This window comes from Argopecten irradians, chromosome 2 (assembly GCF_041381155.1).
Source record: "Argopecten irradians isolate NY chromosome 2, Ai_NY, whole genome shotgun sequence".
Lineage (NCBI taxonomy): Eukaryota > Metazoa > Mollusca > Bivalvia > Pectinida > Pectinidae > Argopecten > Argopecten irradians.
The window spans coordinates 33407764-33420585 of record NC_091135.1 but is presented as its reverse complement, the minus strand read 5'-3'; the positions used below and the strand labels follow the sequence as shown (position 1 = coordinate 33420585).

Sequence of the window (12822 nt, the reverse complement as noted above, 5' to 3'; positions counted from 1 at the left end):
TGGTTATTTCTCCTTCTCAGTGACTCAGAATGCCACAGCTGAGTAGCTGTACTGGTTATCTCTCCTGCACAGTGACCCAGAATGCCGCAGGTGAGTAGTTGTACTGGTTATCTCTCCTGCTCAGTGACCCAGAACAACACATTTTAGTAGTTGTACTGGTTATCTCTCCTGCTCAGTGACCCAGAATGCCACAGGTGAGTAGTTGTACTGGTTATCTCCTGCTCAGTGACACAGAATGCCACAGGTGAGTAGTTGTACTGGTTATCTCTCCTGCACAGTGGTGACACAGAACAACACAGGTGAGTAGTTATACTGGTTATCTCTCCTGCTCAGTGACCCAGAATAACACAGTTGAATAGTTGTACTGGTCATCTCTCCTGTTCAGTGACCCAGAATGACACTGGTTACATCTCATGCTCAGTGACCCAGAACAACAGATGAGTAGTTGTACTTGTTATCTCTCTTGCTCAGTGACCCAGAACTACACAGGTGAGTTGCTGTACTGGTTATCTCTCCTGCTCAGTGACCCAGAACAACACCGGTGAGTTGTTGTACTGGTTATCTCTCCTGCTCAGTGACCCAGAACGACACATTTGAGTAGCTGTACTGGTAATCTCTCCTGTTCAGTGACCCAGAAAGACGATCAAACTTAACACAATGGAGCATGTGACAAAAATCAGCTTTAGATCGAATTTGGGGTCGAAAGGTCAACTACAAAAGTCACTATTACTAGAAATATATTGTTTCACAATCTATAAGTTTCCAGATGACAACTTGAGTAAACATCAATGGATTTTGAACAAACTTCACACAATGGTAGCATATGTGAAAATACAGCTGTGGATTGAATTGAGGTCTAAAGGTCAATTACAAAGGTCACTGTAACTAAAACAAAATTGATTGTTTCACTAATTTTAGTTTCTGGATGATAAGTTGAGAAAACATCAACATAATTTATTAAAACTTCATACAATGGTAACATAGGGGATAACATAGCTTGGGATTGAATTTGGGGTCAAATGGTCACCTTTACAAAATAGATTGTTTCACAAATTTTTGTTTCTGGACAATAACAGAAATTGTTCAAACTTCATACAATGATAGCATAACTAAGCAATAATAACTGATCATATATTAGAAAAATGTAATTGACGACAGGGGACTTGTGTTGCTTGCAACACTTACTGTAAGCTTGTTGTCATATTTCTTTTACAGAAAAGAAGAAATACCACAGCCTGTGGGTTCCATGACGACGGACACCGAAGGAACTTCAGACAGTGAACATATAATTCTAAAGCATACCAAGAGTAAGCACATTGTTTAAGCTTTAAAATCTACCAATCAAAATATCTAACAAAAAATGAGTGTTTTGTCCTATGTTAATTTTTTTCATACATTTTGATTTTTTTCAAGCTCATTACATATATGGGAAAAGACTTCACTCTTTCGTAACTTTGATAATTCTGTCTTGCCTTCTAATGGGTATATCAAATTCTATCCATTGGTTGTTTTGTTTTGCTGATTCTGTAACTATTTCTGTTCTGGCCATAGCTTTCATAGTTGCACCACCTTAAGTTGATGCACAGTGACCTTGACTTGAAAGTCTAAAAAAAAATCAGACAAGTGTGGAGTACTCAAAGATTTTCTTCTTTTGATTATAACTTCTATGCTGATCTAAATGTAGTGATGATACCTGTGGTTCATCTGAATTCCTCTGACAATTTAAAGTTTATATAGTCTTTTAAGTGTTTCTTTTTTCTCCTTCACAAATGATGTAGGTTTTATTTTGTAACCCTGTAACCCTATACTAGGATTGACCATTTGTGAACATTTTTTGGCTCAGAAATGAGGAGGAGAATGAAGTACTACTTCCTGATAGCGTGGTCGCGCTGCAGCACCTGGTGGAGAGATTTATCCCGACTCCTGTGGAGAGTAGCTCAGATCCATGTTTTCAAGGTCATCGCTTTCACCATCTTCATGGTCGTCATACAGGAGGTAGGCTAAGTATCATAAAGAGGTCAGCAGGTCTGGTCTGTATGTCCTTGACCCCGAACCCCTCTCCCCCCTTCCCACCATGCATAAGGGGAATGCTTATATATGTACAGTGTAAAGTGTGTTACCAAAATACTTACCCTATCAAGATTTCACATGTAATTAATTGTATTTACATTCTACAGATATTTTGGTATACTTTTAGCTTTTGAATTCTGTCATTAAAGCAATATATGAAAGTGATTGATGTACGTTATAAAGCTCATATTGAATTATAAATTAGTTTGCTCAGTTTTGTCATAGTTGGATTGGAAGGTATGAATGCACCACAAACTTGTGTACATTGTGTATATTGTAGATTTCTGCTATCAGTGCTGTGTATGTGATACTACTTGGAATATTTCTACCCTTGACCGCCTGCTGGAAGTTGATGTCTCTACTTTGTCAACTATGGACATCTACTGTTCTCCTTTCTAAAACCATCTACCAGCTGAACATTGTGGAGAAGGACTACTGGATCTCTAACTGTTCTGTTAGTACATTAAAACCTGCCTTAGCAACCGCTACCATATAACGACAAATTGTTGAAGAAGACCATTTTAGGAGTCCAAAATGACCAATGAAAACACAATATTGACATAAATATAAGGACAACTGAGCCATTAAGACCAATGAATTTTCATTCTCCCTTGAGCAGTAGATTTAAGTGAGTGGTTTGGCCACCCTTAGTCGTATGACTGTATACACCAGTTACAAACATCAGATTCTGTCGGGATCAATGTCTTTAGATAAGACTGGGATTCCAGTCATTTCACTTACTCTGGTCTTTATAGACAGGTTTGGCTGAATTCCAAATAATTGATCAAGAAAAAATATTTCTACTAGATAGAGGGAGTGATTCTTTCCTTAATAAAATCCTATTGGTGGAAATGTTTTCTTGATCTAAAATCTGATTGGCTACAATGTTTCACACATATGTGTTTTGATTGGCTGAGTAATTAACCTATCTCAATTCCTATTAGCTGAGTCCTTTTACTTATGTATGAATAAAAAAACCATTCAGATTTTTCTGAAAAGAAAGTTTCATTTGTAGATGGTTGCTGGAAATAACTCTGGAAATAACACCACTAGTGTCATCAACCCATTTATCAACGGAACCATTGACAATGCTGAATGGGTGGGCTTTAACAAATCAGACAACCTGTCTTACTATCTCAGGGTGAGTTCTATCACAAAGTTCAAAATTTGTGCCATTTGTATGTCCATCAAGTGTTATCCATATTGGCCCTTCAGATTTTATTCCATCTTTGCATATTATAGATTTAGCTCCCTTGCAGGTAGGTATCCAATGTGACGCGAAATTCATGCCACTTTCTCTGAAAAATTATGATGTTCACAAGAGCAGATAACTTTGTACATGTAATATGCAAATACAGAATATGACTTATTGAACTTATTTAAAGATTGTTAATTACTCACATTAACTGAATATCGATCATTCGGTCTACGTACACTTTTTTCATGTTTAACATATTTTTAGTTCCACCTGTCTTGTTATATAAATGTAATATGTAAAATAATAAACGTTATATTTGCATGTTAATCTATTACATACAGCAAAATTATTTTGTCATACAATATAGCATTATTTACTTATGTTATTTTCAGAACCACATAGCCATTTTGCTGTTGATAGCCTTTGAGAGAATCGTGTTTTATCATCAACAACAACACTACAACAGAGTCAGTTTTGTGAAACCTCCGCGTGGGATCATCTTTCCAGAGATACGACGGCCAGATGCAGACAAAAACCTCATCTCATGCGCAAAGTTTTTTGCAAACTATTTCTTTTACAAATTTGGTTTAGAGGTAAGCTCTTCTATATAAGACAACTAAACATACAAGAACAAAAGACAATAATTTGGTCCTATTGTGCCTCTTGCGATGAAATAAGAAGGTGGAAGGTACTATGTTGCAATTGTTGTGTATCTCTGACCGCCTGTGTTATTTGGAGGGTGCAGGTATTAGTTAGTAGTTCTTGTTATATTTGTTTTCTTCCTGATATTCCAGGTGTGCTATGTAATGTTTGCTGTGACGATCAGCGTGAGAGTGGATGCCTACAGCGTTCTGTATGCCATCATACTTGGTACTTTGCTGTTCCTGTCACGGAAACAGAATGCCACCATCTGGCCACTTATTACAGTTTTCATTGCCATATTGTTGCCACTGCAGTATCTCCAACGACTTGGCCTCCCCACTGGACTCTGTATAGGTAAGGCATCAAATGGTGCCGTGGTGATAGCTAAGAGGAGATCACTCTGTCTGGCTATAATGATTAAGGGGAGATAACTTGTCATGATGAAAAGGGAGGTAATGTCATTCTGCTTTTGGATTAATAAGGGGAGAAGACATTCCTGCCTGGTGGTGAATTAGTGTAATTTTAGATTTCTCTACCGTACCATTTGTAGAAGACATCATTCAGCCTTGGAATGATAAAGGGGAGATAATTTTGGATTTCTCTTCCTTAGAATAAAAAGAAATATCATTCAGCCCGGGAATGATAAAGGGGAGATAATTTACCAGATGATAATAGAGGGAGATCACTGATCCTGGTGGTGTCGGGAAATCCTTCCTTTTGATCATTAATCGGGAAATCTAGTCAGGAATGTGCTTTTGTTTTCATTTTATTTGTTGATATTTTATTCTTTTTGATGAATAAGATTAAGAATTTTTTTTATTCATTTTGTCAGAATATCCTTGGCCATGGGATGATGATGAGGTTACGGAGAATTTAAGTAGATGGCTTGTTTTACCTAACTACTTTATAGAACAATGGCCAGAGGCTCGGAAGTTAGTTGGTAAGTTATATGTTGTTTAACAGCAGAGTGGCAGGAGGCTGAAAGTTAACTAGTATATTCTCACATACAATTTCATACTTAATACACCAAAGGCCTTTTACACATTTTTTGGAGATACACAAAGCATTGTCATAACCAATTTTATGTATATTTTTCGCTTTCTGAAATTAAACTTGCAGGAATCTGTAATTTTCATGGTTTGATCATAGTTTCCCCTATTTCAGGAGACACAACACAATTATATTGTAGTTTAACACAATTACCAGCATTTTGTACACATCACTAAAAATAATTTTACTGATAATGAAAACCGCCCATCAACCATTTCAAAAAGCTTTAAAATATTATGTTTTATATTTCAGCTGATTTTTTCCTGTTACTTTTTTTGGCCCTTCAGTGGCAAGTGTTCCGCCGCGAGTCAGGGCCCAATATGGCTATTTATGGAGGGGGAGACAACTACGACATTTTACTTGACGTTGAAGGCAACGTCCCTAATCCTGTGGAGGATTTCACCAGCGTCGTTAAGTATGGGATTCTATTTATAAGCCAATCATTTATTTTGTATACTTCTTTTACTTGACAAAATCATTTGGTATAGTATTTCCTAAAAACTAATAGGTCATAAACTGTTCAATAGCAAATTGTTAGACTGGTATAGATTACTTGAGCTGTGATTGAAACATAGATTATGAAAGCGTTGCTATTTATAATTTCCTTTTACCTATCATCATCAGGGACCTGTTAATTTTACAATAAAATAGAAAAAAAGAGTAATTAATTCATTTTTTAATGCCAAATTTCAATTTCATCTTTATATTTGATAACCAATTATCTGCATTTAATGGCAGTACCTCACATCTTTTCAATCTCTTTAAAAGTAGCATTACCTTTTTTACCTTGATGCCATGAAGGATGACTTAAACTTTCCTTGTTTTGTAAGGAGAAACTGGCCTGATAACTAAGCAGTTTAGACCAATTTCTTTTTGGATAAAGTACTTACAATTTCCTAATTTGTAAAAGGCTCCACTCCCTGATAAAACATGTTGTATCTTATGAATGTAGGTCATACTTAGACATAGTGAAGAGTGGATTCTTTGTGTACATGTACTGGGCCACCATGTTCATAGTATTCCTGGCTGGTGTGACACGTATCAACATATTCAGTATGGGCTACGTGATTGCAGTATTCTGCTTCATGTGGTATGGACAGGAATTCCTCCTCAAGCCTCTCCGGAACATCCGCAAAAGGTAGGTATTGACGACCCAGGGGAAACATGATACCGTTTCTATGATTGTTAATGGATAAAACATGGGTCAGATGAGGGTTAATATCTTGATTTATCTGTCTGTCTGTTCCCACCCTAAAATAGGTGAGCAAGCAGTGCTACCAATGTCTATCTCATCACATCACTTTTTTACGGAGGCAAGTGTAGTTTTGTCTTTATTTCTATATTTCTAAATTTAGAAATTAAGGATGTCTTATTTGGTTAATAAGGTATAATATTCACCTGGAAGAATCTAAAAGTGATAACTAGGGTTTAGAAAAAAAATTATGTGATTTGGAATTTTACGGTTTAGATTTCCTGATTGGTTCAGTCTTTTCAATTTGAATTCACTGATTGGTCCTTCTTTTCAGTTGGAATTTACTGATTGGCTACAACTTTGCAGTGCTGTTCCTTAAAGCTTCCCTACAGGTAAGACTCGACACAGAAATAATCTATTTTAGACTGAAGCTGATTTTTTCCTGCAGCTTGTATCAATCCTCTCTAATTTAATGATTATAAAAGTTATATACCATAGAGAGGATTTTGTGATAATTTGCAAACTACTGAATAAAACAGGTACTTGGGTCTTAGGTTTACAAGGATGCTCACTGTCTTGATTTTCATTTACACAGCCAATACTAATTCACATGAATTTCACATGGTTCACATAGAATTGAAATGAATTTTACGATAATTCATGTGAAGCAGGTATAGAGTGGTGTGCATGCTGTTTATTATTTGATTTAAATGTGATTGTTTGACTTTTAGCTACTGGGATGTGTGTACATTAACAAGCTGTATGATGGAAACTGGTGCTGGCTGGTCCAACTTCTGGGACTGACGTGTCTGACCTCTCCTGATATATCATCTCCAAACAAGTGGCCCACAGGTAAAACACCCGAACGAATTGTCCACAGGTAAAATACTATACAAATAGCCCACAGGTAAAACATCCTACAAATAGCCCACAGGTGAAACATCCTACAAATAGCCCACAGGTACAACATCCTACAAATAGCCCACAGGTAAAACATCCTACAAATAGCCCACAGGTGAAACATCCTACAAATAGCCCACAGGTAAAACATCCTACAAATAGCCCACAGGTAAAACATCCTACAAATAGCCCACAGGTGAAACATCCTACAAATGACCTACAGGTAAGATACCCAAACAATTGGCCTACAGACAATACATTCAAACAAATGGCTTACAGGTAAAACATGCAAACAAATGGCCTACAGGTGAAACCTCAGAACAAATGGCCTACAGGTAAAACATCCAAACAATTAAAAACTTCCAGATAAAATAATTTGTACAAATGATGTATATAAAGTTTCCTAAACCATGATAGGAATTAAAGTCTGCCAGACTTCAACTTCAAACTGTCAATTTTCCTGTTGAAAGAAATTCAGCTAAGGAGATTCCATGGAAGAAATGTTATCCGATTGTAGTAAATTGTAAAATGAAAAACTCTGACCTTAAGAAATGTTGTTTTTATACCATCAGATTGTACAGTAGAAGAAGATGATACAGGCCTGATGTGGGATGTCATTTGTTTTACATTCCTCCTTCTGCAGCTACGTATCTACAATAGTCACTACTTCAGACATGTGGTGTCTAGCTCTGAGGCCCAGAACAGACTGGCGTCTAGGTAAGGTATTATAGCTACGTATCTACAATAGTCACTACTTCAGACATGTGGTGTCTAGCTCTGAGGCCCAGAACAGACTGGCGTCTAGGTAAGGTATTATAGCTACGTATCTACAATAGTCACTACTTCAGACATGTGGTGTCTAGCTCTGAGGCCCAGAACAGATTGGCGTCTAGGTAAGGTATTATAGCTACGTATCTACAATAGTCACTACTTCAGACATGTGGTGTCTAGCTCTGAGGCCCAGAACAGACTGGCGTCTAGGTAAGGTATTATAGCTACGTATCTACAATAGTCACTACTTCAGACATGTGGTGTCTAGCTCTGAGGCCCAGAACAGACTGGCGTCTAGGTAAGGTATTATAGCTACGTATCTACAATAGTCACTACTTCAGACATGTGGTGTCTAGCTCTGAGGCCCAGAACAGATTGGCGTCTAGGTAAGGTATTATAGCTACGTATCTACAATAGTCACTACTTCAGACATGTGGTGTCTAGCTCTGAGGCCCAGAACAGATTGGCGTCTAGGTAAGGTATTATAGCTACGTATCTACAATAGTCACTACTTCAGACATGTGGTGTCTAGATCCAAGGCCCAGAACAGACTGGCGTCTAGGTAAGGTATTATAGCTACGTATCTACAATAGTCACTACTTCAGACATGTGGTGTCTAGCTCTGAGGCCCAGAACAGATTGGCGTCTAGGTAAGGTATTATAGCTACGTATCTACAATAGTCACTACTTCAGACATGTGGTGTCTAGCTCCAAGGCCCAGAACAGACTGGCGTCTAGGTAAGGTATTATAGCTACGTATCTACAATAGTCACTACTTCAGACATGTGGTGTCTAGCTCTGAGGCCCAGAACAGACTGGCGTCTAGGTAAGGTATTATAGCTACGTATCTACAATAGTCACTACTTCAGACATGTGGTGTCTAGCTCTGAGGCCCAGAACAGATTGATTGGCGTCTAGGTAAGGTAGGTATTATAGCTACGTATCTACAATAGTCACTACTTCAGACATGTGGTGTCTAGCTCTGAGGCCCAGAACAGATTGGCGTCTAGGTAAGGTATTATAGCTACGTATCTACAACAGTCACTACTTCAGACATTTGGTGTCTGAGTTCAAAGGTAAAATATTTTCAGCTTAGAATCATTATTTATTTATTACAGAGGTGCTGAACTCATCAACATTATTCTCGTAGAATATGTAAAGCAACAAAAGGATGATGAACAAAATGTTCTTCTTGGGATTAAGATGAAGATGGAAAGTCTGAAGGAGAAACAGAAAGCTAAAGTGAGAAAGGATTACATCGAGACAGAAGAACATTTCCAAGGCAAGTACAAGCCTTTCATAGAATGTGTTCATATAGATTTTAATCTCATGAAAACTAAAAGGAGCTAAAACTATGAAATAGTGCCTAGAATATATTTTTCGAATTTTATGGTTGTTGTGTCATGATTTTCCACTTCATCACATTGATATTCTTAAACTTATAACGTGTCTGTTTTGTCATTTGTCTTTGATGGCTTTTCACCAACATTGTATCCATATAAATTGAGCTCTGTGCTAACTTCTAATAGAGCTATGTTTTGTACTATATTTCAACTATGTCCTTGTACTTGGATATTTGGTTTGAAGCAAAGGGCTTTGTGGAAAGAATTTACATAGATATAGTCTGATGTCCAATCCATTTGATGAATGTAATATCCATTTGATCAATGTAAAAAAAAAAAAAAAAAAAATCTTGTTGAAATTGAAATTGAAAATTGAAAAAAATTGTTTGTAGCAATACGGTCTGGGGACTACTACTTGTTTGATGAAGATGAGGAGAAGGAGGATAAACGTAAGGTGGATAGCGTGACGTTTGGTGAAGGGAAACCAGAGGAGGAAGATGGTCGGCTTAGTCCGACAGCATTAATCAGCACAGCCATTACATCAGGAGCAGGGGCTGCTGTGGACATGGCTGAAGAGAGAGATGAAAAGGTTAATTATTTATCTCTTTAGAAGGTTAACTGTTTACCTCCCTTTGAAGGGGGTGGATAGCGTTGTTGAAAATAGGCCTATCTCATCCCATTCATTTGGACATCGGAGGCTAACAGAATTTGCACTCTTCCAAGAATAGAAGTCTTCTCAGAATGTCTTTCAGCTCCTAAATGGAAGAGTTTCCAAAAGCTACAGATCGAGTGATTAGAATATATATTTTAAAAGCAGAAGAGCTACAGATCGAGTGATTAGAAGTTATATTTTAAAAGCAGAAGGCAAATCAAGTTAGGTTAAAAGCGGTTAAGGAACTTAATATGTTGTACATAAAACACTCTAAGTTTTGATTTTAAAACTTGAGTTAACTTATTGTTAGGTGGTACAACTTTTCTCATAGATACTTTTAAAATGCTTAATTCAAGCTCCAACTGATCAATAGATACTTTTTGTTTATAATATAAAATACACTTTTACAGGAAGCAAGCCAGCAGAGAGAGAAGGACAAGGATCAGCAACTGTCAGATGATGAATCGGATAAAGGTTAGATATCTAGTTGTTCGCACAAAAGTTAGAGATTCTGTTTCTCATAATAAATTTGAGAAATTCTCTTCTTCATTGAACAATGTAAAGGCTATAAAATATTCCATGCCTCAAGATGAAGGTTAAATATTCTATTCATTAATAATATAACTTCAGATATACTATTCTTTATGATGAAGTTTTGCAGTATGATTTGACAATGGTTTTAGTTTTGGATCTGATTATAATATAGGGCTATCCTCTTTGTTTACGCAGTATTTCAATCTTATTTTTAGGTATCAGTTGTGACGTCAATAAATTGTTGGCAAAAATTACATTATTTTCTTTGAAAAATATTATATTACACTCAAAAACACATAACATCACAATCAAGTCTGGTTAAGATGTCTCCACCTCTGGGGTGCAAGTTCAAATCCCATGTGGGGTAATTGCAAGGTACTGACTGCTGGTCGGTGTTTTTTCTCTGGGTTCTCTGTCTATCCTCGGTCCTTACATGACACTGGCTATTAATAGGACGTTTAACTAATAAAACCCAAACTCCTATAGAAAATAACGTTCACATTTTACATTTTAGTGTAGGCACTCATGTAAGATTCTTAATTTGTTCTAGAAACCTATGTACAGAAGTCCTGGGACTTCCTCAGATTCATGGCTCGCCTGTTAGAAAGCTTTGCTGATTGGCTGATTGAGATGTTCAATGACATATCCAAGAACTACCGCATGGTTGCTTCTACTCTGGAGGAGGAAATGAAAAAAGAAAAGAAGAAAATACATGTAGGTTATTGAGACAATATACAACAGACTGCCATTTGGTTATTTAGATTTTCACTTATCATATAGCCTTGTATTTTTGCGATTTTGGACCTAAAATAAGAAATTTAGATTTTGATGAATCAAAATGTCACTATTAAGCTTGAAGTGTATGATATATAATTTAACCGATTCTTTATATTTCACGGATCAAAATTTTGCAACCAATGTGATGACCCATGAAATTGCAAAAATATCTTGCCCGCCAAATTAACTGACTATACAAATTAAAAATGAATAGATGTTCATCTCATAGAAGTAAGTGACAAATAGACTTCACTTGTCTCATTGTTGTCTCAATCTTAATTGTCTTTAGAATGTTTAATTATAACCCAATATGTTAAAGGTCAAAATGCTTAATTATGAAATTGAACCCCCCTCCCCCATTAACAAAAAAAATCCAACAATTCCTTGATATTGGGAGACATAAGATGACAATTGTTGGTTACCAGTAGTCCTTACTGTCAATGTAATCTTGTTACTGTACCACCAGGCTGAGCGCTGTCGGGTGACATCGATGGAGGAACACCGTCTAGACCTTGATATATCAGGAGATGAGGATGGTGCCGATGCCACGGACGGTCAGCCCACGTAAGTTAACCGTACACCCTCGGTGAAGGTTTAGACATGGTTTGGATAGGTTTCGTCCCTTAATAGATTATGGTTGTATTCAGGTACATCAATTATGATATTGTAATGTGCTTTTGAAATTTTTATTTTATGAAATAAAATATTGGTTTAAAAAAAAAATTTCGACAATATTATATTTTATTATATGACTGGTGTTTTTGATGTATTTTGATTGGCCGACATGTTTCTCAGAAGTATTCATCAACTGCAATATCAACCCCGAAATCAGCGGCGTAAAGCACGCGAGGTTAATGGACTCAGTCCAGATACCTCTTGCGAGTCCAGTAACCTGTGTCAAAAATAGATCGAAGGAAACTCCCTTTAGATGTGATGTCATAATCACTTTTGACGTCAAGTCGTACTCAAATATAGCGTTACGAGAGTTTCCTTATTCAATGACTTCGGATTAATCTATTGTGACGTCATTATATAGTCGACAACATATATATGGCGGAAGGCAGCAAGTTTACTGCGATCAACGGTGATCAACTGCAAACTTCAATTTACTGAAAACGTTCAAGAATGCCAGATGGGAAGTTGATGCAGCGATAAAATATTCTAATTCTACCAGTCTAAAACATTAGCAAGAAGCATTTGGATGTTTACCATATACTACATGTAATAGATAAACTACTTTTGTAAAAGTAACATTTGCAAATATCATCCTGTTTATTCTAGTAAAGTCTTTTTAGCTCGCCTATTTGAAGAATGGGGGAGCTAATGTTGTCACCCCGGCGTCGGCGTCCCATTTCACGTTAAAGTTTTTGAGCAAGTTTCTGTTTCGTCAATTGTTTAAGCTTAAGTCATCATAAATGTTTATGATTTTATTTTCCTAATGTATATGGATGCTGAACGTGATAATACAACCAATTTGGGGCCCTTTAGGGGTTTTTTGAGTCTGTTAATTTGTCATATTTCCATGTTTAAATAGTAAATACTTGAACATCAACTTCTTCTGAATAGGCGAGCTTTGCTGTTCTCCAACAGCTCTTGTTTGAAGAACCAGTTTGATATCCTGTAAATGTCATATAATAAAATAGTTATCGACCTATTTTCAGGTGGATACGGTTAGTTATCAACCCTCGAAAAT

At 36.7% G+C, this 12822-nt stretch overlaps 1 protein-coding gene across 1 annotated transcript in view; it reads left to right on the top strand.

The window, feature by feature from the left end:
* Positions 1-12822, top strand: part of LOC138315224 (piezo-type mechanosensitive ion channel component 2-like) — an 85311-nt gene that overhangs the window by 48554 nt on the left and 23935 nt on the right. Inside the window, 17 exon segments of the mRNA XM_069256083.1 lie at positions 1216-1307; positions 1844-1995; positions 2351-2524; positions 3086-3211; positions 3661-3861; positions 4063-4264; positions 4743-4850; positions 5213-5375; positions 5913-6098; positions 6487-6544; positions 6884-7004; positions 7625-7769; positions 8942-9105; positions 9559-9755; positions 10229-10292; positions 10903-11066; positions 11596-11693. Of these exon segments, the coding sequence (XP_069112184.1) occupies positions 1216-1307; positions 1844-1995; positions 2351-2524; positions 3086-3211; positions 3661-3861; positions 4063-4264; positions 4743-4850; positions 5213-5375; positions 5913-6098; positions 6487-6544; positions 6884-7004; positions 7625-7769; positions 8942-9105; positions 9559-9755; positions 10229-10292; positions 10903-11066; positions 11596-11693 (2415 nt within the window).